This window comes from Thunnus maccoyii, chromosome 4 (assembly GCF_910596095.1).
Source record: "Thunnus maccoyii chromosome 4, fThuMac1.1, whole genome shotgun sequence".
In the NCBI taxonomy this organism is placed as follows: Eukaryota; Metazoa; Chordata; class Actinopteri; order Scombriformes; family Scombridae; genus Thunnus; species Thunnus maccoyii.
The window spans coordinates 1,157,456-1,184,623 of record NC_056536.1 but is presented as its reverse complement, the minus strand read 5'-3'; the positions used below and the strand labels follow the sequence as shown (position 1 = coordinate 1,184,623).

General features: G+C 39.3%; 1 protein-coding gene across 5 annotated transcripts in view; it reads left to right on the top strand.

Moving 5' to 3' along the window:
• Positions 1-27,168, top strand: part of LOC121895699 (paired box protein Pax-7-like) — a 61,604-nt gene that overhangs the window by 2,137 nt on the left and 32,299 nt on the right. For all 5 annotated transcript variants that reach the window (XM_042409114.1, XM_042409113.1, XM_042409112.1 and 2 more), the window contains one exon: positions 119-247. In XM_042409114.1, the coding sequence (XP_042265048.1) occupies positions 119-247 (129 nt within the window). The remainder of the gene's footprint in view (positions 1-118; positions 248-27,168) is intronic.

Here is a 27,168-nt window from a genome sequence, read left to right as displayed (position 1 = left end):
CGGAACGAATGTCATAAGAATTATTATTATTATAAATAATAATAATAACAATATGTAATTATTATTATTATTATTATTATTATTTGGCCTTTTACTGACGCAGCCTTTATGTTCGCAGTGAGCTCGATCAGCCGTGTTCTCCGAGCTCGATTTGGAAAAAAGGACGAGGAGGACGAGTGTGATAAAAAGGATGAGGACGGAGAAAAGAAAACCAAACACAGCATCGACGGCATCCTGGGCGACAAAGGTAGGCCAGAGGACCACCGCGCACAGCCAGGCTGCTTCCAGCAGTTCACAACTGTGCGGACAGCTGGTTGGACTACAGTCTACTTGATGAATTGTCTACAAATTGGGCCTAAGTGGGCGTTTTGTCGCTTCGCTTTTTCCTCCTTTAAGCTGTTTTCCCAGCAGACACAGGAGCCGCTTAATTATTTATGATGGGATGGCATGGATCGGGCTCCTGTGGGGCTGCTTAAACGCTTCCTTGAAAGCGATGCTGACAGATGACGGATGTGCCAGTCAATATCAATTACAGGCGGCCCCGACAGGGACCCCGCTCACATCCAGAGGCCAGGGGCCACAACCTCACAGCGGCCTGTGTAGGAGCTCACATCCAAACATTTCATTTGCTTTGGAGGCGCCGAGCCCGACAGAAAGACTAATGAGATAACCCGATAATATTCAAACAGACACGATTCATAACGATGAAGCCAGCAGGAGAGAAAAATATATTTATACCGGGAAACTTCCTCTTTAACGTTTTATAGGAAACGAAATGTGCAGAGAATAACCTAAATAATTTAAAGGAACAAAACAATTAAATTTGATCCATAATAGGCTGAAATTATTTTATAAATAAATCTTTAACATTAATGATTAAACGTGATTTTTTTAAATGGCATTTCTCTCAGGTTGCAATAAAATTGCAATTCAACTGGAGACATATTTAAAATTCAGCAGCTTATATATATTATGGTATTTTTTATAAATGTTTGCTACATTGAATACAACCCTTTTTAAAATATTTGAGATTGTTTTGTTTTCTGGGGACAAACTGTACACATCAGGTCAGTTTTTAATACGATGTTGAGCTGCTTTGCTCTCATTCAGACAACAGACGCAGTAGAATAACCTCCACACTGGGTTTGTCTTTGCTTGGATCAGCTGTCCGTTAATTAGACTTAAGGGGTGTAGCTCCCAGTGTTTCCTGACCACTGGTTCGGCTGGTGACATTTTATTTTTTCAAAGCGCTATCAACTGTCCTCCTTTTCACATTCTTCAAAAGATCAGCCTGACTTGTGTCTCTCTGTCATCCGGGCCTGGCATTTAATCATTTGAAGACTTAGCCTATTACAGCTGCTAATGAAACCGGTGTCTGTTGAATAGGCGTCTGTGTTGGAGAGGGGTGTAATAGCTCAAAGGCATGGTAAGAAATATATTTATCCCCTATCAGCCCTCACTCTCACAGTTCCAGGCACATGCGTTCTGTTGAAGGGCTTTAAAGCAGATTAAATTGAGCCTTTTATTTCTTTTCACTTTCATCTTTCAGCCGCTCACTTCGTGGTGTGGAGCCTGCGGCGCAAATTCATGAGATTTTATGGGCCTCCTCTCATGTTGTTTAGATTGCATTTTTAAATATTAATTTCATTTGTTTTTGTTGGCACGGTGACAGCGTGTCAGCAGAGTCAGAGTGTGTTTCTGCAGCGGTGTGAATGACGGAGGTGTGACTGTTGTTACTGGATGAGCAACGTTTACGCTGAGTTTTCATCAGATGAGCAAATATACAGCATGATGCAGGCTACATGCTACATGTCACAAAGCTTTTCATAAAAACACATAAAAACAACACAAAATGTTGTGATTTATACAGATTTCTTTATTAGCTCATTTATAATTAAATAATTAAAACTCTACTCAAGCTGTGTTTTCTTACAAATATATATTTATACATACAAGATATGAGTCCACATATATATATTTTCATTTGTCTTCAATATTATACAGTATGACAAAATATGACAGAGTATAGATTGATTATTTTTATTTTATTCGATGTTAATGTTTAGAAAATATGGACACGAAAAGATGCAAAATAATCAGAATATTCTGGAGATCAGTTTTATTTATAATATAATATAATAAATCACACATTTGCCTCCGAGGGCTTTACAATCTGTACAATTTACAACATTAGACCCTTGATTCATATAAAGAAAAACTCCATAAAAACACTTTAACGGTAAAAATGTTATAAAGTGATGAAGAGCAGCAGAGGAAGGTCTCTCTCTCAGGACAGACAGATGTGCAATAGATGCTGTATAGAATAAAACAAATTAGATATGTAGGATATTTTCCAAAATACACTGTAAATATATTATAAATTGTATGTTAAATACATATAATAAATGAGGCGTCCACATATGGAAACACATTTGACTGCAGGAGTGCAGGTGTGACTGGTGGGACAGGTAACCAGCTGTGATGAGCTTCCCATCAACAATGACTGATGCAGTCTTTTCATCTGCAGTTTAAGGCAGTATTTAGTCAATATCCTGTTTCCCAAAGATATGCATAACCCACTGTGGGCAAAAAAAAAAAAAAAAAAAAAGTGGCAATTTCCAGAGTAAGCCTGGCTGAAAGAAAAAAAAGGTCGAGAGTGAGGATGGAGAGAGTGCATCAAACAAATCCAGTGGAAGTGACGAGAAGCAGCTTTAACAGAGAGCACAGGCTGTGGGAAGTTCTATTGCAGCTATTAATAACACTTTTCCCCGGGCATCCGCACTTACTCCACTCCATCTGCACTTTCTCCCAGCTATTTTGCTGGGTTGAAATTGAGGGAGACCCAAATGTTGGCTGGAGATAACACAATCATCACAGCCTTGGTCCTGGGCTGTGTATCAGTGTATTAAACTGGGATTAACCTCCCCTTTCCCCCCTCGCTGCCTCACACCAAAAATTCACATTTTTAAGGGACATATAAAAAAACACAAGGGGGGCTGGAAGCCAATGTGCCACACAGAGGAATGGTACCAACAATAATAATGATAATCATCAGCATTATTGTCATCATGATAATCATTAGGTTATGATACGATCGATGATGGAGGCATTTATCATCTTACCTAATCTACTCTCACATAACGACTCAACAAATCATTCAAATAAATGATGATGAATCTGTATTTAATATACATTTGAACTGCAGCCCTAATCCTGGTCTCTTGTGTGTCACACAGCAAAAAGTAATTTAATTATTTTATTAGTTTATTTAACAGGAATTAAACAGATAAATATTGTTACACAAAGATAAGCAGAACAACAGAAACGATGTATACAAGGCGTCTACTGAAGCTCATTTACAACCTCCGTCCCTGCTCAGGCTGTTAAAACTCAACTCAAAATTAGCTGTAAATGTGAAGATTTAGCCATAAAAACATCTAAAACCAACACAAACATGTCGTATTATCCAGACCAGAGCATCAAACCTCAGGAGTGAAGGTTGTTTTATCCCGACTTGCTCTGTACCGACTGTACCGACTGTACCGACTGTACCGACTGTACGTGGTCTGTTCATCCTTGTGCTGCTGCTGTTACACCTCGTTGCCCATCAGGGGATCAATAAAGTCTTCTCTTCAAACTTGTTCCTGAGACATCGGACCTGTTTTTGATTTCACATGGTGTTACTGAAGACACTAAACTCTATGAAACCATGGATACATGGACGTAGGAAAATCATGTATGAGACATTCAATAAGTGCCAACAGTATGAAAAAAAACACCTGGAGTGGACGATAAGTGTAAAATCCTTTATCACACATTATATAATTTAATATTCCATTATCATAATGTATTGTGATAGGCTATATTACATTTTAAATAATATGTGATGGTTCTTCATCACATTGATGCAAAACTGATAAAAACAAGCAGAAACAACAGGAACAGTTAGCTTGGTCGTTGTCAGATAGGCCCAGCCTAAATGTTCCCATTAACATAATAGTTTGATTACCTTCAATTATTAATTTATCAATCAATCTAGTTATCCCTGGTCATGTCATTCTTCAGGATGATAAAATATGAATGTATGTGTTTATGTAAAGTGAAGGGTTAATGGTTGGATGAGGCTGTGGAGGCTGGCAGGGACGGCAGTAGAAGATCACACTGATCCCTGTGGGGGAAACTGGGTCAGTGTAGCAGCACAGAGGAACAAGATAGGACAAAGTAATAGAAGACATGCACAGGAAATAAGAAACAGGAGACAATAACACAAAGGAGTCGCCACCCTACAACATGGAAGGTCAAATGTTTTATATCATAATATGTGTAATAAGACATTATATCAGCAGAAAAAACATCAACAATTGAATTAAGACACAATTAATAAGACTATTAATTAATGAGTTAATTAATGTAGAAAGTATGAGGGTAAGGTTTTAGCTTTAACATATAAAATAATCTGTTCCAAAAAAGCTCATGTGAAAGTATCACATCAGTAACACGTTTCACATGATCCAGACATATAACAAATGCCAGAATATGTATTTGTAATATCACATGTGTTTTTCAGACACTGCATGTAAAATATGTTATTTGTCCAGACATTAAAGATGAGGTAATAATAAGAGTTTTTAATAAGGTGCAGCAACTAACATTGGACATAAAGAAATCTCTGATTAAGACATCGTAACATTATTAACAGCTGTTATTATTACCTCAGTTGTCCTGCCTGTTGAGATGCTGGTTTGAGCTTTAGTTAGAGATTCCTACACATTTAATAAGGATACTTTCTAATACTGATGTATCACAATATGGCAAATTAATGCAAAGTTATTCATCAGACCAAACCCTTCATATGATGCTCTTTAAAACATATATATATATATACATATATATATATATAAAATAGGTTTAGGTCAGTTTTCATAATCAGCTATTATTTATAAAATAAAAACACTAAATACTTGTCAGATATGAATATTTGCTGACAAACAGACAAATTAATTCATCTGCAGATATCACATTAATGGACATTTATCATTTTTATAGACTAAGTGATTAATCAGTTCAGTAATTGATAGATTTGTCTAATGAAACAATTCACAACTGCAGCTCCACATGAAATTATAATGATTAAATTAATTATAAATCTTTACATCATTAAAACATCACAGGTCAACAGTCCCGTCTCTGAATGCTGCTGATAGTAGTATTTCTTCTCTTTTTCAGCAGCCATTAGCATTTTTGTCGGGGTTGACCTACTTGTTGATTTTCATTTATTTCTTGTAGCACTTTGGACTCCTCAATGATGTCTTTGAGAAAACAAATATATATAAAGGGGAGCTGCTGAGCTGGGAGGGGGCTTTGAATAGGAGAATAGCAGCCCACTTCTTTGCCATGGAGTGTTCAGTAGCCATCCCTTAATCCTCCTTTCATTTCGCCGACAAATGCCAAGAATCTTGTCTGGCGACCCAATGGGAAGCTGATCAGCCAACAAAAGAGGAGCAGTGCACAAAGAGCAAACAGGCAAAATGGGGTTGAGGGCAGTCAGAAGCCTCAGGCGTCCCATTAACAGCCCATTTGCAAAGGATACACACAGGACAATGGCAAAAAGAGAAATCACAACACATAGTACAGACAATATGGCAACAACCAATTAATAAAATGTCAACACTTGGGTTGGTCTTTAATTGAGCCCTGGGTGAGTTGGAGAGCTCATGAACTGCAGCTGTGCAGCTCCAGTCTGAATGTGTATCACTCATTTACATAGATAGAATATATAAACCAGTTTTTAACAAAGCCACTGACTGGTCAAGCTTTGCTCAAACAGAACTTTACTCTGAATTACTGGAGTTCACAAAGTTTCCAAAGATACCAAATATGTCAGACTGAGTTTGAGGAAAATTTTTATATAATTATGAATATTTAATATGTTAATATATGCATATATATTATAATATAATATTAATATATATTAATAATATATTTAATGGGATGGTGCAGCTCTAAAAAAACATTCTGGGTTTTGAATATTTCACTCAGTGTTTTTTATTTTAAGGGTAAAAATGAGTTAAAGAGGTTAACTTGATATCTTGTGCTTGACTGGTTGTTAGCTGCCACTGTGTCAGGATTTGGCAGGGAGACATCTGCTTTAATCCAACTCATTTGGCTCTGGAGAGCCTGCAACAGACCATTCAGGGAGGTTTTCTTCCTCCACTGCAGCTCCTTCACAGCTAGCTGCAGGATCAGACATGTCAAACACTGCTGGCTTTAAAGACACAGCTCCTTGACAGAATGATTCTCTCCAAAAAAAAATACCTTTTAGGTTTATTATTCCATCTACAACTAAATTTATTTCTCCACAAGAAACAAAAGCGTCTGTGTCTTAAATTAAATCCTGGATTCATGGTGATTTGCATTATCTTGCTTGTCACTTAGACATATAAGACAACACAATATAGCCTTTGATCCTTGAAAATTAGAGAAGATGAAATTCAAAATAAAAAAGCTGCAGCTGCTATTTATGATTGGGACAAAAATGAAAATAAATATCAGGTCTGTAGCCTTGATTTTAGAAATACTCATGAGTCCAAGTCCCTCCTATAGCCCCCTAAATTTTTGTTCAATATCATGTATTTAGTTAGCTGTTTGGTTATAATCTCTGCATACTTCTATTTCCCCAACATGAAGTCTGTCTAAAAATATTCTCCACGCTGCTGGGTGTGGAAATATTGAATCCTTTATTTATTTTGTTGGTCCAAATTTACCCTGACAAATATAGCACGTGAAATTCACATCTTTACACGTCAAAGACAAGGTAAGGTGACATTTCCTTGTTAGGAAGAGGCCGGTAGTTGGGTGGATGGCTACATAGTTGGGTGGCAAAAAGTGGACTTTGCTGCAGGAGTGTCACATTTCCAACTGCAACTGGGGACAGTTGCAATGATGATGTTTCAAATGATCATTTCAACCCAAACCACAATCTTTTCCTAAACCTAGCCAAGTGTTTTTTGTGCCTAAACCTTTCAAAGCCTTAGTTTTGAAAGCCTGATGCGTCGCTTTACGGACACCAAAGGGTACCTTGTGCGTCTGTATGAGACACCAGAGGTGACAAAACGTCGGTATTTGACGATCGGGGATGAGAATGTGTAGGAAAACTATGCTTCTGATTCTATGGATTATTGGCCTCTGTGGACCATGTCTGTCGATGCAACTTCCAGCAGCACACCTGAGTGGCAACATGGACAGGTGTGGTGAGGAGTCATGGCTTGCACGCTCATACAGCCGAGAGACTTTTCTGGAGCTACTGTACAAGATGACATCAAGCCACTTCTACCGTTTGATGTTGGATATCGTTTCTCAGGAGCTGATAAGAACTAATGGGAGAGAGGAATGAGGAAGGAGAAAAAAATGAGGAAGGAGAGGAGGCATTCAGAACCGCCTATGGCGGAGATTCAATCGGCCACCCCCTTCCATCTATCATTCTTACAAACCTGCATCCATTGACCAACAGAGGGGATGCGATACAAACATACACAAGGTACTGTAACGAATTTCGTGAGGCATCTTTGTTATACTTCGTGGAAAGCGAAAGCTACAATCTACAATGCCGACTCTCTCTTTGAAGACCCTGGATTCACCTTGTGTGATATAGACTTGGAGAAAAATAGGGGAAGCGGTATTTGCGTGTACATAAATGATCTATGGTGTATCTATAGTGTGGCTGTGTGTGTCTGTGGTGATCCCAATGTAGAAATTCTCAGCATGATGTTGAAACCTTTTTATTTGCCTAGAGACTTTGGGTGTATTTGCTTTTTGTTGTATATGCGCCTCCTAACAGCAAAGTGTAACAGGTGGTTGGCACCATAGCTGACTGTGTGCACCAGCAGTGCTTGGGGACTTGAACCAGTGTCACTTGGAGACTCTGTTACCTGGGTTTGAACAGTATGTTAAGGACCAGACCAGAGAAGACCATATCCTGGACAAGTGTTTTGTAAATGTTAAAGGTACTTCTGTGTCCACGTGTGGGCCACCCATACTAAATTCTGATCATAACGTTGTGCACATGATCCCAGTGTATAAGACCAAACTTAAGAGAAGTAAACTAGAAAAGAAAGTGATAAGGACATGGACAAATAAAAGAAAGGAACAACTGAAAGCCTGTTTTGATTGGACAAATTGGGAAATCTTTCAGCAGGGATCACCAGAAACAAATGATTACATACATTTTTGTGTGCAGCTGGTTGTCCCCACAAAGGAAATTCAAATCTATCCAAATAATAAATCATATGTGACTAGGGACATAAAAAAGTCATAAATACAAGGAAAGTGGCTTTCAAAAACAACGATTCTGAAGCACTCAAACAGACTGAAAATGAACAGAAAATCAGATTGAGGGAAGCAAAATTGCTGCACAAATGGCTTTAAAGCTAATAACCCCAAAAATGTATGGGATACCATGGAAACTATGACAGGAATGTCATCTCCAACTAAACCTATTGTGATGGACAATGACTTAAACACTTTCTTTACCAGATTTGAATCACTAGATAATTCTGTTAAGTGCACTGAAATACTTAAAACTATGATATCTGCTACCTCAGACAGAATTGTCATCACTGTTGAAGATGTTAGGAAAACATCTCAGTGTACAAATACCAAAAAAGCTGCTGGGCTGGATGAGTGCTGTCCTTTTCTTGAAGAACTTTGCAACTGAGCTGGCTCCAGTGTGGCAACCAATTTTTCAGGCCTCCATAAACACACACACTGTCCCTCTGTCATGAAAAACATACAAAAATGCACATAAAACACACATAAAACCATTAACCAAAATTCCAAGTCCAATAGCCCTTACCTCAGTGATTATATAATGTCTAGAAGAAATATCTCCAATATCTTGTCAGTACAACAGAAGACAAATTTCATACCAATTTGCTCATAAGAAGGCTTGTGGTACAGAAGATGCTGTTGCCACTCTGGTTCATATCATTTCTAAACATTCAGACAAACCCAACACCTATGCAATAACGCTCTCTCTAGATTTTTTGTCGGGTTTCAACACAATACAAGCAGACATTTTGGTGTCAAAAATGGTCTAGCCGGAACTGAATCCCTATGTGATTCATTGGTAGGCCTCTCACTAACAGAGTCCAGATTGTAGAGGTGAACAAAACCCTTTCATCTGTCATCGCGACCAGTGTTGGGGCCCCTCAGGGTTGCGTGAGTTCAGTCATGCTTTTCACTTTCTATACCGAGGATTGACGTACAGATGACACTGAATCAATACATTCTAAAGTATTCTGATGATACAGTCCTAATACCTCTGTTAAGTAACTCGGGCAACCCTGCGCTGCCCTAACATGGCTGAACAAAGTGGTTGAGGGGAGTAATAATAATGCTCTTGAGATTCACACAAAGACAAGGGAAGAAATTGTATTTGGTTCCCCATCTCTCATAAAGTTCATATTGTTCCATCCATAATGAAAAAAATCAAGCAGGCATTTTTATGCAAATACTTGGGTGTAATGATAGACCATCTGTTATCCTGGAAAGACCACAGTGAATTTGTCGACAAAAAGACAAAACAAAGAATTTATTTTCTCCACCGCCTTAGGTCTTTTGGGGCGAGTAGACAAATTCTTCTTTTGTTTTTTACTCCTGTGATAATGACAGTATTGTAATATTACATGGTCAAAACTGCTCCACCAAATGAAAATCTGCTCAAAGATTGTAGGCCATCCCCTGAGAAACTCTAAGAATCAGCCTAACATAATAACATATTAAGACCATATTAATGTTGGCCAACAACATCGTCTCTTACCCCAACCATGTCCTGATCCATCAAACCGGAGATACGGGGTTCCATGATTTAATAAGGTTAGACTGAAGAACTCTTTTGTACACCAGTCAATCCTAAAATTAAATATGGAGCTTAATCCCAGATCAAATGTACGTTGAAAGGCCTTGAATACTGTCTTCTATGATTGTAATGTTATGTTAAACGTATGTTTCTTTGTTTCTCGTCTTAATTTTTGCGTCAGCTCAAATAGAGCTGCTGTGATGCAAGAAAAATATCAGACTTGATCTGACAATAAAGTATTATCATCATCATATCCTCATCATCATCCTCAGTGGTAGCTATAGACCTGATAAATATAGATAACATTAAGCATCAAAAGAAATAATTTACAAACAAGCAGCCAAAGTATTATATCAGTGGTATGAAATATTATATCATTTCAATTTTGAAAAAGGCAGCTGGATATTGTATTTTTAAAAATCCGATCATCAGCTGCTTTTTGTCTTTATTTTTTAACGTGTGTATAACTGATTATTCATATTAGCAGTGAATGTAAAGATCCGGCATTGGGGAAATGGTTAAAGGAATTATTTAAGCGAGTGACTAAATGCATCTCTAAAATCCTGTTTGAAATTTCCATACAGAGGTCTATGTGCTTGGATCTATTAGATGGCTTATTCATGGTTTTCTCCATCAATCCGTAGAGGAAATCACATTCACCAAATGCAACCATCCAGTGTAATTGGCTAGAAAATGACCCTAAATATTCAAAGATTACTGGGGCATAAAGAGCCGTCAGTTTTTGGGGGGCAGAGTAAATGTTCACGCTACTGAAAGGTATGAAAGTGGATTAATGGCCGTTTCTCCGTCACTGCATTAAAATAATTTGAGCCACATATTTAACACGCTCTCAGGCCATGAAGGGAACCGAGCATTGTTCACAAGCTAAAGAGCTAACACTACATTCTTATGGAAATAGATCAGGGAGCACACTGTACAGTGGCTACCTTGGATTAGTGGCTGATTTTATAGAACATTCTGGCTTTTTCTTGCTCACATCTCATCTGATGATTAAATAACCTGTTATTTTGGAATTACACAACCCAGTCTCACATCAAAATGTGTAATAGCTACATATTCATTTCACAATAATGGCTCTTAAATTGTTGAGATGCCTAAGTTTTTTTTTTGGCCTGTTCTTTTGTACTGGCTTGCATCCAAGTCACGTGACTGCAGAGTTATTATAGTTTTGTATTTTTCATTAGTTTTTGTTTTTATTTCGTTTTTAATTTTTTGCTGTCAATTCACTTTAGTTTCAGTTAGTTTACTCCTTTCAGTTATGTTTTTACTGTTTAAAAATGTTTAGTTTCAGTTTAGTTTTTACTGTTTAAAAATGTTTAGTTTTAGTTTAGTTTTTATTAGTTTCAGTATTAGTTTTAGGGTTATTTTTATTATAATATAGGGGCCTTTGTCAGGGGCCAGATTTAAGAAGTTAAGAATAGAAATTACAATACAAACACAACACTTTGTAAAGGTCATGTAGACATCCCAGTCTCAGTAAACATATGCACCAATACCTCCTCATGCTTGTGTTGACAAATTTGACCTAACTGACAAAGAATAAAACTAAAGACATTTTCTGTATATTTTTATTTTACTTTAGTTACTTTTGTAAGTACACAATATTATAATAATATTAATATAATTAATTTTAGTTTTTCTCTAAAGTCTAGTTCTCTTTTTCATTTCAGTTAACTGACACTGACACCTGGTTCCTAATAATCATTAAACTGCAAATGCAAGAGCTTTCATTAGCGGGCCATAGGCTCAATCACTATTGTGTTACCTCATTTGGTAAAAGATAGTGACTTAACAGACACTTATTTAAATGAAAACCTTTGAGATTATAAGTTTAAACACAGTTTGAAGCGCTGCGTAACTCCCACTGACACTAAACACCAACCCAAAACCCCATCGCTACAATACTAGCTAAACTCTGTCTGAAATAAACCAACATCTTTACTTTGTCTTGACACAGATCATCTAGATGCTGTGTAATTACTAGTTCAGCAGCACTAGATATTTGATATATTCAGTAGATATATCTTTTTATGACCCTATTTACAACCCGACTTTGCAAACCGGAGGAACTATAACTGTGGTGCTGATTTGTATCAAGCTGCATGGAGTGACTCTAGTAGTTTTTAAAAAATATTAGTGTTTTTCCCAGAAGTGGAAGTTGTAAATACTGAACTGAGAGTACAGTTAGGAGTTTAAGAGGATGATAAACACATTTGTGTAATCAAATTGTAAATATCTAATTGTTAAATGGGTGAAAATTAATTTTAACCATATTTTACCCATATTTGACAGTATTTAAGTATTTCAAAGCAGGAACCATGTAGAATTTTCATACTGACATATTATGTTATTCTCCAGGTTGAGACCTTTCCAACGATGTATTTAGTTTAGCTCTACGACAAAGTTTAAATTTCCTCATTTCATAGACAAAAGCCATCCCAGGCCTAGTTTCAGAGCACTTTGAAGGCCCAATATATGATGTGAAGCTTTCTGTTTGTTTTTTTGGTTTTTTTAGGGGAAATAATGACTAAAACGAGTCACCTTCAGAGATCACAATACTGCTGACAATTATTCATTACAACAGGGTTGGAGGAAGAAAAGACCAACCTGTTTTCATTCATGCATTCATGCACTATTTACACAACCCTGGAGATCTTCTGTATCTTTATGATTCTTGGTTTTGGGATTTTATGTCAGCATGATGATTTATCAGCCCATGCAAGCATACAAAGAATGTGTCTTGGCTTTTGCGCCCAAAAAACGTCACACAGAAGAACAAAAATAGACAAAAGCAAAGTAATAATAATAATAATAATAATGATAATAATAATGATAATAATGAAATAAACAAAGCAATTCTTGGAAATATAAAATTAAATGAGCACCTTCACATTTTACAATCACAGACTATAAAACACCTTTTCTTAACACAGATAGTGGCGTTTGGATTCTGGTTGCGGCAGCTGCAATTTGAAATGGAATGAAGCCCGCTGACAGCAGACAACCCAAGACAGTAGTCAGACACGCTAAGTCCTTAGCCTACCGCTATCAATAACTGACCAAAAAACTCTTTATTTCTCAGAATGGAAAGTTAAAACTGAGGGCCATAACATTAACCTATCATATAGTTGAGTTATCAGGGACATTTTCGTGTTTTTGTGTTGAGAAATGTTGAAGATATCATTAGAAGAAAATCTTAACATGGTAACAGTGCAGAAATACTTCAGGCAGCAGGTCCTCTGTTCAGCCAGTCGCAAAACTTCAAATTCTGGATTTCAAGTTCAATTCATCCCTGGGGCTCTAAAATCTACATTTTTATTGAAAAAACATCATCAAACATACATAAAATAACACAAGTATCATAACAGCTCAGATAACTACACAATGCAAAGACAATGATTCAAACAACATGCAACCACCATAGTAATGATAGAAAACCTGAAACAACTTTACTAATAACTAACAAACATCATATACATTCACTGAAAAAAGATTAGGAAAATAAAATGCACATTTCCTGCATTTTAATGCTGAAACTATCTGTAAATATGTATTTTCCACTGAGAATAATTTTGTTTGAGCACACAGACACTTATGTGACGTGGACGCAGATCAATAGAAAAGAATAAGCCAAAGAAACATCTCACCAGAGCTGTTATTATGAAACTAATACATTTTGCACTGTGGACCAACATACCTATTACATATTTTGATATGAGACGGTTGAATTATGAACTTCTCTCAGAGAGGAATGTGTATTTCATTAGACCTGCGGAGTAATGACACAACTGAATATGATACCTTGATATCAATAACTATGCAGATTTGTGTTAGTGAGGTGTTGTTCCATCCTGAGCCTCCAGAGCAGCTTCAGTGCTCCTTGTCTGCTGGAGGTATGAACAGCCTTCTTCTAAAAGATTTTCTCTCATTTGGTGTTTTGATTGTGGGTTGAGATGTGGTGACTGTGAAGGTGGTGACATCACCAGACTGTCACATCATTTTTATACTTATCAAACCATTCAGTGACACCTTGTCCTCTGCGGATGGGGACACTGTCATTGTAGAAGATACTACTGCCAGCAGGTGATTCTTTTCATCTGTATATCAGGTTAACAGAGGTAAAGACAGTCATTTCACTTATCTAGTCTAATGGGGCAGCTGTGGCTCAGAGGTAGAGCTGGTCGTCCCCTATCAGGTCAGTGGTTTGATCCCCGGCTCCTCCAGTCCGCATGTCAAAGTGTCCTTGGGCAAGATACTGATACTGTGTGTGTGGGTGAGCATTGGAAAAATTGTAATGTGCTTTAGATAAAAAGTGCTGTATGGCTCCTGATGAGCAGCCTCTGCCGTCAGTGTGTGAATGTGGGTGTGAATGGGTGAATGTTGACATGTATTATAAAGTGCTTTGAGTGGTTGGTAGACTAGAGAAGTGCTGTTTATTGTGATAGATGTCCAGCCCTCCAGCAGAGTTTGGATGTTTGGATTTCCAGGATAGAGTGTAGAGAGAGCACTACAGACAGCAGGTTGGATATACTGAATGAAGACAGACTGATCAATCATGTCCTTAACCCTGTGTGACACCTCATCTAATTCACACTTGTGCCATGTCTTCCATACTATATACCAATATGATAAACTAAACAACAGTACTGTATTGAGATGTAGTGTATGTAGGTGAGACTAAGTAGTTCAGGTGTAACAGCTGTCGTGATGTGAATACTGTGAACTTTCTATGTCGTCACTCAGAGACTAACGTTAGCGGAGCGGAGCAGCAAACTCCAGCAGTAACAAACCAGATCAACACACACTGCAGCATTAAACAACTTTAACCAAATCTGAGGTGAAGAAAATAACTCGGTGCTCAGTCTGTTTCACCTCAGAAAGCCTTCACTCGCTCAGCGATGTGTTTCCATGGAGTTAACGGAGCAGCAGAGCTGCTAACAACACAGTGGAGCACTCCACCTCCCCTTATTGTTACTCTCATAGATGATGCTTTGTAGTAATCGATTCTTAATCGAATCGGCAACCAGGTGATAGTTTAGAACTGGGAGGTAAGCATCATTCCAGCCTTACAAAATAGACACTGTCATTTCTCACAACCTTTATTTTTCATCTTTTTGTTCCATCTTGGTATAAAATTTAAATCCCTATGGACACTTTCGTCTGTCAAATTGTGATTTTTTTACCAGGGAAAACGCTGGATACCAATGTAGTTTTACAGATTAAAGCTCAGTACCAAACAGATTGCAGGATTTCCTCAGTAAAATGGAGCTGCATGTATGTGAGTATATACAGTATTTGAACATCCTATTGAAAGCTGAGAGAGGCTGTACTGTCCTCATGGCTGATGATGTGATCATACAGCAGGAACATTGAGACGTTCATGTTTGAAAACAGCAAATAAGATTTGGTTTGAAGAATTTACCCTCTTTGCAGATGCTGGCCTTAAAGTCAGCGTTGTTTAGTGTTTTTAGCTCTGTTCAGACAGCTGCAGATGATGAGCATGTGGACAGAAACAACCTGCCTGTCTGCTTTCACATGTCATCCACTGATACTCAAGCAGTTGCTAACAAGAAAAAAAAGGAGCAAAAAAAATCTTCAGGGGACTAGGAGGCCCGTCTGTTATTTTGTGTCTGCATTTGCCATTGAAAGAGTTGATGAACTCCTCCAAGTTTATTAAAGAAAAGGAAACAATATGAACCAAAGGCTTGAGGCACGCAGGCTGACAAGTGGCGGCCATTGTGGCTTGAAGGCAGATGCATGAATACCTCTGAATAGACTCCCTCAAAGTGACACGATTGAGCTAGACAACAGCAAAACGCTGAAAGGAAAGCTTCTCCTCTGCGCTGATCGGCATTTCTAATGCTGCTGCTTTGAATGAATGTACATTTGCAGTGAGGGGGGGGGGGGGGGGGTCCACTCACTACAGTTTTTACTGCTGTTTGGGTGGAAGTAAATACTTTATGCAGGAAAAAGCTTGGAGCACAACTGGGAAAATAAATAAACAATTAAAATGAATAAATAATAAAGAAAGGCTCTGATATGATGAACCTTTCATTCAATGGATCATGTTCACTTGCTCAGACCAGCTGGACACATCTCTATAACATACTGGTTTACACACAGCTGGATACATTAATTCACTTTTTAAATCTACCAACTCAACACCAGAGTTTAACAGTAGTAGAACTAACTAGCAAATCTCTTATTTTATCTTTGGTTTTTTTTGGTTATAAATAAGAACTGATATTTTGCATTTGGATTTGACGTTTATTGAACTTTGAAAACAAAAAATGGGGCTTTTCAAAAATCCATAGAGGAACTGTTGAGTTTAAATGTATTAATTAGCCTTTTATTATCTGTTTTCACAACATAACAGACAGCTCTGCTACGCCAACAGCTGCATTTCACATTACATACACCAGCTGTCTGCTCAGTCTGCTCTGACTGAATATTTAGGGTGATATATTAAGCCATATATTAATATTCCTGATGTCCAGAATCTGTATTTTGGACTCTTCTTTCTCTCTCAGCTCAGCCTGAGCGGTTGAGATGTTTCACAGTATGCTGGACTATTTCTTGTCCAGGCTTTATCCAGAGTGACTTCACAGAGACTTCCTGGGACCTTGACTTACGATTATATAGTCAAACTACTGTTTGCGAGGTCAAGAATGAACAGACATACATACATCTGCAGTTCCAAAGGTGGGAACGTATGGACACAATAACTTATACACCTGTTCAGTCTAATGCAATAACCTCACAGTGAATACTAGTCAAAGCTCATTATTTCATGTATTTTCTTGATATTCTGTTACAGTCAGCTGAGGTTGAGATGTGATTGACTAAGAGCAAAAGTGTTGCTATGGAAACTCATCATAGGCAGATAACGTAGTTGTTTCTCCAACAGGAGAGGTCACGGGGTCATTCAAATCAAAAGGCTTTATTCTCTGGGGAATATGAATGTGCCCATTAGATTTGATACTGACTTTGTTATTATGAGATATATTATCAGATATCAAAGTGATGTTTATGTATCGGACTCTCTGAGTGTCAGCAACACTCAGAGGTTTCATCCTCCTCGTAGCATCAATGTACTCATGAGATGTGGTGACAACTTGGTAATTAGATTTTGACATTTCTTCTGTACAGTCAGAGATGTTGGCCTGTTGGTTTTGCCGGAGGAAAGGTCAGGAGGTCATCACATCATTCTGACCAAGTGTTGGACTGACTGATGTGCACATCCTTTGGTACGGTGTAGGCAGAGATGACAGTGAACATCTGTGACGTTGTGTGTGTCTCAGTGTGTCGGGAGGTTGGTGACCTGGTGGTTATTCTGTCTCTGCCCATCACACCTTTATTTCTCCACGTGTCTCTGAGGAAGCAGAGTTTGGCTGCTTCAGTAGAAGATGGTCTCTCAGCTGGATCTACACTGGAAGTGCTGTCAAGGCTTCAGGTTGCATTGTAGTGACAAGCTGTCACACCAGTTTGAGTTTCACATTGGTTACACAGAAATTACGACATACAAAACTGATTAAAGAATTATATTTAAATATCAATATATCTCCCTCTCTGCATATCAAACACATGCCACAACAATCTAGTGCAACCTTCATGTTGGATGGATTCTATGGCACGTTATGGGCCTTATATCAAACAGTGACACTTGCGTTTGAAGCCTAATTAGTAGTGAACACGACAGCCGAAAAGTCTAAAAGACACCATCATCCTGTGACACTTATGTCCATAAAATCTCCCATTTTCTGCTCTTTAGCCCCTTTATCCTGGAATCTCTCTCACTGCCTTATTTGTGTGTTTTTTGCTCTCATACACAAAGGCAATAAACATGTCCTCAGAGTGTTACAAATCAGAAATTTGCTCCCCCCCCCCCTTCACCAACTGTGAGAGGGATGGCCAGCATTGAGTGCAGCCATTTTGGAGCAGCCAGCTGCAAGAGGGAGCACTGAGCTTCAAACAGCAGGGTTTGTCTTTACGCTGGAAACTGCTGCACTGATTTAAGCATCCACTGGCTCTGGACTACTACACCCCCCCCCCCCCCCCCCCGTCATCATCCCGACTCCACACTTCAATCATCGCTCTGTCTATTACAACATTACTCACTAATATACCTCACATGTTGCTAAAGGTCTGTAGGAAGAACCAAGAAGTAAAGATAAAACATTTAGAGCTGCAGTGCATTCATCAATCACAGCCCAGTACGTTACAACTCCCCTCTTATGTTTTACAAAGGTGACCATATAATGCAGCGTATGACACATACTGCCTATGAGAGGCCTTGAGAAGGCTGTGGGCCGCCTGGATCGGCATGAAGAATGACATCAGCAGGAGGAGAGTGAGGAGCAGCAGCCTATCCCTCCATCTCTAACAAAGCCTTTTAACCACAATCTGTAAAGAGAGTCAACAAGCACAAATCACTTCATTTTCTTTGCGCTCCTCTGATTGTTAATATACTTTCTTCCAAAATAAGATTATACTATTGCTCCTTAAAACTTTCCGCAATTGCTTTCTTTAAGCCTGCAGCTGTCCACTGAGGGCTTTGCTGTGTCGAGTATATCTTAAGAGCTCCTCTTATTATTATATTTGCTCCCGGCTCTAATCTTTATCGGTGTTTATATTGACAGTCGGCAATTTTTGTTTATGGCTATTTTTTTTTAAAATCTACTAAATAAAGACATGAGCGTGCCAGTGCCTGGGGAGAAAAGAAGATAAAGACTTTGTATTTAGTAGCAGTTTCCTAAGACATAATGCCCTGATAAAGCCAGCATCTTTGTGTGGGCTGGATTGAGTTCAGTGCCAGTTCTATGTGGCGTTTTCCTGAGAGCACACAGCTCGCCTGTAGCCGAGCTCCTATAGCTTTCTGTGAAACTATATGTTTCTTGCTGCAGTCAAGTATTTTACAAAGTGAAACCACAAAAGTTGGTATTTTTCTATGTTATTTTTCAGCGCGGAGAGCGTGCAGAGTTCTTAAATCTTTTGGCAAATAGGCTTCTCATCACTGTGAAACTGCCTACGTTGCACACACTCCACTCCTGCTGCTGCTGCTTACTATACACTTTTGCTGCATTTGTTGTGACTAAATACCATTGTGTCGGAGCTGTATCGGAACAAAGGCGGGAACAATGCTGAACTGAGTGAATGGGAGCGTGTGCAGAGGCAGCGGCGGCGGCGGCGGCGTCACGGCGCTGGTCTCGGCTTCAGCGCGGTTTTGCCCACTTGGGCTTGAATTTGAGGCCTTTTGTTGACAGAGCGGCTCCTGGTGCCAACTGGCAGATTTTATTTTACTTTCTTTTGTGTTCTTTGAATAATTTTTAAAACTTTGGCCTCAATTAGTCGAGTGGAGATACCTTCGATTCAAAGGCCCCGCATTGTCGACACAAGAATAAAAATCCGCAAGTCAAATGAAAATATGCCACAGCAGCAAAAATTAAATTAACCTGTAGCTTATATTACAGTAAGCTGTAAACATTAGATGAATCAAAACCTGCTGGAACAAATGTGAGCTGTTTATCTATAGAAACCATTTTGAGCAGTTGGTTTATATTCCTGTTTGAAAAGGTTACATAAATGTTCTTGAACCGGTGATTTGCATTGACAGGGACGCAGTGTGTTTATATTAATAACTCAGTGTCAGTGAATGCAGCAGGTGCAGTTATGCTTCATTCAGACTTTTGCTGATAATGTTGTTGGTCAGGAATGTGTTTCAGGTCATGTATGTGTTCCCCGTCACACCTCTGCACCGTTTGACCTCTTTCATTCTTAAATATGTAGGCTGAACTCTGCTCGGCTGCTCGGCTTTAGTGAGTCAGACTGGAAGTGTTTGCTGAAGTCCTGCAGAGTGCTGCGGGGCTGCCTCTGCTCTTTCATGGCTGGGGCCCCCCTGAGGTGCTGCCTCTATTGGCCCCTGAAAGGCCCCGGGAGGCTCCGTTGTTTAAGGTGAGCCCACTTTGTCACTGAGGTAGCTGACCAGAAAGAGGCGAGCAAAGAGCCTTCAGAGCCATGACAAGACGGCGAAAAGAGCTGCAGCCGGCTTCATCTATTCACTCTCCTCCAGCCTCGACTCTTCAAGTCCTGCTGCCGGGGGTTTGTCCCCTCTGTTTACTCTCTTACATGTGGTCTGTGGAGTGGATTATAATTAAGCAGCATGTTGATTAAAGGGCCCATTCATCCAAAATACAAAAACACTTCACACAGTCACATAAACCAAAACAACGGAGGTGAAGTGAATTTACAAATATAACCGTCCACATTATTACTGAAGCATGTGAGCTCACATGACCAGGCACATGTCAGTGCAGACATATAAATATATGGTTGTGACGCAGCCAGGGCAACAGTGCGTAGCCGTGGTAATATGACTTCAGTAGGGGTGGGGGGCTGCTGACTACCCCCTCCACCCCCAGGAGGAAAAATACAACTATTAATGAGATTCAGGCTCGGTTTGTAACGTGTTAAATTAATGTTTGACTTCATTAAATACCTGCAGCATCACCATGTGTCTCCAAATTAACTGGGAGTGTGCACATTTACACACACAGTGAAACTTGATGAATCCTGAACTCCATCATGGGACGTTTTTATTTTGTTTTAAGCTAAAAGTTTATAGCCTAATTACAGTTTTTAGTTTTGCTGCTTAGAAGCAATGTCTCATGATATCTGCAGCATGGAAACGTTTCCAGTTACTGAAAGCAACCAGTAAGTTACAGTAGCTGTTGCCTGATTGGACAGATAAGCCTGTTATTACGCCCTAAATGGGCCAATAGGCTGCCCCGGTCACCTGGAGGCAGCACCCCTACTTCTCCTTCACTTACTGGAAACTGCAGATCTGCTTTGAGAGAAACATGATGCCTCGCAGGTTTTGATACAGATTTTAATAACACGGAATCTTAAATGTCTTTGTTTTGAATGTGGAGTATCACGGTGATGAGCCTCTAGTCAATATAAATACAAGTGAGTTGACTTGACAGTGTGTCATGTTGAAGCGAGGTGTGTAGCAGCCAGTCATGGTGTGAAAACATAAAGTGTAGGCAGTGAGGAGAGCTAGCAGGTGGGTTAAATCCTGCCCTGAGGCTGAGCAGATAGTAGAGAAAGAGATCCTTATCAGAGACAGCACACTAGAAAAGACTTTGAGTACGACGTTCTCCTTTCTCTCTCTCACACACACACACACAAACACACAAACACAGCAGCTGTGGACAAAAGTGAAGCATCAACAGGCCATTTAGTGAGAAAGACATGGTTCTGCACTACGAAAATTCATCAATTGTTGAGCAAATGTAGTGTGCGCGACTGGTCAGAGCCCATGGAGAAAAAACTGAAAGCAGATCCTGATTGTAATTATACTGGAACTAATATGATTTTCAAAATGACCCATAATTAGTTTCATGCAGCTCTCTAGAGCTCTGTCAGTCTTTGTCCCCATGTCTTGGTCAAAGTGGGGAACAGTATTGTCAATATTCTCCACAAGAAAACTCTGTTTACACACTGCAGTCAGCAGATGAAGCGTGACGTCCGTCTATTCAGCAGTTTGTTAAAAGACGGCTATAGATTCCCCGTCCTGTCCCCTCTAATATCATACCATCCAAACATTCATGAAAGACCTCACTCAGCTTCACATGTAGACCAGACACCCTGATGAGGAAGAGTTATTGAGCTGCATTTAGACACAACAAGGGAGTGATGGGCTTTAATATATTAATATTATAAAACATCAGCTGGTATTCAACAGAGTGAAGATGATCACAGCTCTGTACAGACAACAATGACACAAAATCACAATCATGACAAAAACATTCATATAATGAGAACACCTAACAAATCTATTGTTTATCCCTTGTTAATGTTTACTATGTGTTTCCACTGATAGAAAGTAAAGAAAGAAACAAGCTGCTGATGAAACTGCAGACCCCCCTGACGTCACGTCCACTTATTTCTCTGGGAATTTACCCAGAGAATCCACCTCCAGGGATTTTCATCAGCAGCTAGAAAACTAACACATGCTGGCTGTTTTACTGGCTGATTACTGGCATTTTTATTGGTAAAATAACACCAGTATTTCCCACCAGAATTGTATTCAGTTTTATATTCTGGCTGCAGAAACCTGCTCTCTGAGCCATAAACAACACAATAAACATATATTTTATAATGCACCATTCAGCCAGTATTCTGAATGATTGATTTACACAGTGCACCACTATTACCACCATTGATCCCACTGGGAAGCGTCACATCCAGTGTTAACAGACTGTATTTAATCCCAGTAAAACAAAAACACTGAATCTATTATAGATGATTCTTCAGTTGAGAGCAGAGCAGACTCAGAGGGACACAGCACACACTCTGATTTGACTGCACATTGTGAAAAACATAATTGGGTATTAATTTGGTGATAAATCACTTTCCCTACAATAGTGAGATGGAATTACAGCTATCATTATTAAGTATTCAGACAATAAATAACTGGCTTTGGCTGCAACTGGACCGTAATTGTTTCATTAGATTTGTTTTTTTAGAGGAACACAGAATATGTTTGTGTCTATTTGTAGTCTCTGCACACAATTATAGTGATCTGATAAAAATAAAAGGCTGGATGTGTTTGTATAATAATTGTATTCTGTAACAGAACAGAGCTGCTGTGTGAAACAGAAGCAGTTTGTTATTTATACCGCAGCACATTTGCAAACCCTGTGTGTGTGTGTGTGTGTGTGTGTGTGTGTGTGTGTGTGTGTGTGTGTGAGGAGCTGCACCACGCTCCCGTTCTCCTGATAAGACATAGCATGCCAATCGAGGGATCTGGTGGAGACAAAGATGAAGTCCAGGTTGAGCCCCTCTATCGGCTCTAGGCGTCTGTCTCATTAGCATAATCTCTGCTTCCCATTATCAGCTGGAGAGAGGAGCTGACCATCCTGATCCACCGGCCTGTCAAACTTTATTCTCCTCCATCCCGGGGATCCGCATCGCGCTGCCATCTGAAGGGAGCGTGGAGCTGCTGCGAGCACGCGATACCAAACCACCGACACTGGTGTCAGCACGGCTGCCCGGACGCCGCCTCGACCACACCGTGCCATGACATGCGCGCTGCTTCTCACTGTCATTTATATGTCCGACCGTTCTGAGTGTCTGAGCTCACAGCTCTGCTTCACAAACCCGCTCTCAGGTGACCCACTTTTCAGAAAGGCTCCACTCTGCCAAGACAAACTTATATTATTCAAGTGCAAATTAAATTCAGGGTTCTTCTTCTGCTCGTTTTAAAGCTGTTTGTCGTTGAACCTCAGTGACTTTTTGGGCACTGAAGGCACATCCATTCTCAGATTATTACTACCAACGCTGGTGTCTCCTCACACACCTGTCAATCAGTCAGAAACAAGTATCTTCATCTGTTCATGGAACAATGTTCAACTGTTCTCACTGACATGCAGAGAGTTCTGGTTCCAGTCGTTGTGAGATACAGTGTTTTGTTTTTTTTACATAGAAAGACGTTCTGATAAAAGTGGTGCACAATGAGGTCTGTGGATTATCTACAGTAACAAGACACATTTCTGTCAGAGCTGTGAGTCACACCATAACACATGATACAAGTCTGAAGTTACTGAGGAAAGATGTGATATAATTATAAAGAGGAGAGCAGTTTATTAAGATATTAAGATGGATCAATCTGTCTCTAAGCATCATGACTGCTGCCTTCACAGTGAGACTATAATCATATGTTGTGTAATTGAGATATTATAATATAATTTAAAGTCCTGGAGCTTTATTCCCCCTTTTTAAAAGGAATATTAATAGTAGCTTTTAGTTTTGATAGTTTAAATCTAGATATCAGGTTGTTGATAATGTTAAAGAAAGTCTGGAACAAACAACTAAAACAACAAATAATAACAAACAAATAAACATTATAATCATATCAGACCTACCAGTCAAGGAGACGTTCCAATTATTAATGTCAGATTAAAATGTCTTAATTAATGGTAAATTAATTAAGACATTTGGTAAATTGATACATCTGCTCAAGTCTTTGCAAACATGGATACTTAAATATTTAAATTTGGGCGTGAAAGTAATAATAAGAGATAAAGATATATGTTTTTTTTTGTTTGTTTTTAGAATTTATAAAAAATGTATGAAATTAAACTAGATAAAAAATAAAAAAGCAGATATTAAAATAAATCAAACAGATCAAATAAGCTTGTAATTTAATTTCCTTTGTGTCGATACTGTTGAGTCTTTTTCCTGTAACACTGATGGTAGAAATATTGCATCCATATATATATATATATATATATATATATATATATATATATATATATATACATATATATAGACAGATATATATACATATATATAGACAGATATGTGTCGACTGCTGAAACTCTGAGAGGAAATGCGGTGCCGGTTTGGTGGTTAAAGGTGATTGAAAAGAAGAAAAAATAGGGAAACAAAAAAAACAAGGAGCCTTACGGACATTTTTGTGGCGTGCAGGCCGAAGCCACGCAGAGGCAGAGGAGAGATTCACTGTAGGGCGAAGAAGCCTCATTTTCACCGCCCACCCCTCCCTCTCTCTCTCTCCCACCTCCACCCCTCTCCTCCCTTAAATCCAGCAGCATGTGGAGGGAAAACAAAAATAGAGTCCATCCCGTCGCAGCAGCACCCCGAGGACTCGGAGGTGCCTTTTGGAAAGTGATCCCAGCCCACTGCAGCGGCCTCAAGTGTTGTCACGCTGAGTTAGTGCCAAATTGCTTTGCAGCAACCCCCCACCCAAACCCCCCCCACCCCAAACCCCCCACCCCCGTCCCTCCTCCAACCTACCAGCAACAAACAAGCCATGTACCGTATATGGAGGCTTTCTTTAAAGATGTGCATGTGTATAAATATATGTTTTTTACCTTGTTTTTTAGGAAAACAAATCTTTGCAGGGACTAAAATGGTGAAGGAATTGATTTAATTAATGCAGCAGCATGTCCTGCGGCCACATGTAATCCATTGAGAATTCTCTAGCGGGAGCTTTCAAGGAGGGCAGCTGGGGGGGAATACAAAAAGATATTCTCCCTGAGACTCTTCCAGTGGCCTGTAATGGCAGCCTCGCACTAATCCCATAATTCCTTGTTTAATTAAACTACAGAGCCGACCCTGTAGTTGTCTAAGCCAGTTTGATGGGGCTTTTCTGTCTCACTTCACCAGCACATGACCAACTTCAGCACACAATGAAGGCACTCATACACAAACAAGTCAATAAAATCTGTCAATACCCAGAATTCTATGCACCACAACATTTATTTGACAAATATGTAGATCAAATATAAAAGCTCTGCTGTGCTGGAGACCTCTTTACCGTCCACACCTGAGCTAAAGCCTCCGTACCCAGACAGGAATTTCACAGGGTCGTCGTATGTCACACTGTGAGAGATGGATCTAAAATCTCAGACTCAGTCAGTCAGACTGCTGCTGGTGAATCACACACGGACCATGTCAATAGAACAAAGAACATTATGCAAGCAGGCACATGTCATTATAACTGACATCATCCATCTGCGCTGGTCTCATCTTTTAAAAATGCAACCAAACAGAAGCTGGCACTAAAATGCTCCAAGTTCTCTCTGACACACACAGACAAACACTCTCTTATATTTAAACATAGTGTCATGTTGGTGTCTTTTGTGCTGTTTTATGACACTTCTCAATGGAAGAGTTAGTAGACTTTGGGTCACATTGTGGGATTTAGGTCTTAAAGTTATGACACGGTCAGATTTTTGATGCACGTCTGTCGCTGAACTGTTCTCACACACAGATCCAAGACCACTGTGGTGGATTTACAACCAAACATTTCACCACATTTCTCTTCCTTTATCCAAAAGCCCAAAATTACAGTCTGGGGGCCTTCACAAAGTTAATGTTTCTGTTTTAATACTCTTTATGTCTAGAATTTTTACAGGAATTCAATATATTTGCATTCAGTAACTGCCTCTATATATATGATTTACATTGTTACAGGCAGAGTCATTGGAAGCACCAACATCTGCAGTTTGGATGCACGAATGTCTATAGTTTGAACTTTGGATTTTATTACAAATGGTTGGATTTTGGGTATTTTGCCACAACATGAGAAAACAGTTGCCATCCTGTTAGTACTTTAACTTACATTGCTGTTATAAAGCACATTGATTAGTGTTTCTGAATTGAAGCAAAACCCCAGAGAGGCAGGAGGATGACAACAACTGGCAGTACCTTGATACATGTCTGAGAGCTCTGGACACCAGGATGCCTTTAATGGACTGTAATCATGTAAACGCTCTGCTGTCTTGTTGTCTGTTTGCAGTTTTCATTCTCTCCTGTGAGACTAGTTATTTAAGAACCAGCAGCTGATACATTACCACATCACTTCACTCTGGATTAATTCTTCATATCGCTCAATTCTGTGATAATACATTAACTCATCTCAGGTAATATTATAAATACATACAACACTGTGAAGGTAGTAGTCAGGACCTGTGATCTGTTTCCTGATGAGCTGTAGTTAGTAAATCTCCACCAACCTGATCAACAACAGTAATGTCCTGTGACTGTGATGTCACACCGTAGTCCACACTAGCGTATAGCAGAGCATTATATCTCTGCTTTATGTTTTATATACTCACCAATCCTGGTAAGCAGCCTCATTTCAAATGGATATCTGCACGCATCAGATAATCTTCCAGAGCTCCTTCTGAACGGTAGCATGGACACCTTGTGTGTGAGTGAAATCAGCTGCACAATAAATACACTGGGACTATTTTCAGCCTGCCAGTGTGTTTGTCTGGGCTTCCCTGAGGCCCACAATGAAAGAATGGTGCTACACATGTCGTCAAGGTGGTCTGGAGAGATTAGCACCCCTCATTCCACTCCAACTCTCAGCACCGAGCCCCGGGGGATGCTAGGATATGCAGGTTTTGATACAGAATTGTACTTACCAAGCACAAGGAAATTGTATTGTCATATAAATAACCACACAGAGAAATCATGTAGCCTCCAGAAGAGTCATTGGAGGCCATGCTATTTGAAGCATCATTTGTCCCTTCCTCCTCTGCCTCCTTCTCTCTGTATTTGGAGTTGAAGTTGCTGTGTTAAGTCTTCATCGCTGCCACATGATCACAAGGCAACTGTACACATACAGATATGATGGCATTCAAACAGAATACCAGAATCTCCGTCCCTGGTCAGGCAACACTCAGCTGTCTTCCCTCCTCTGGCTTGGATCTTGGAAATGGAGCTGAAGGTACAGATTGGATCGTGTCTTCTTGGAATGG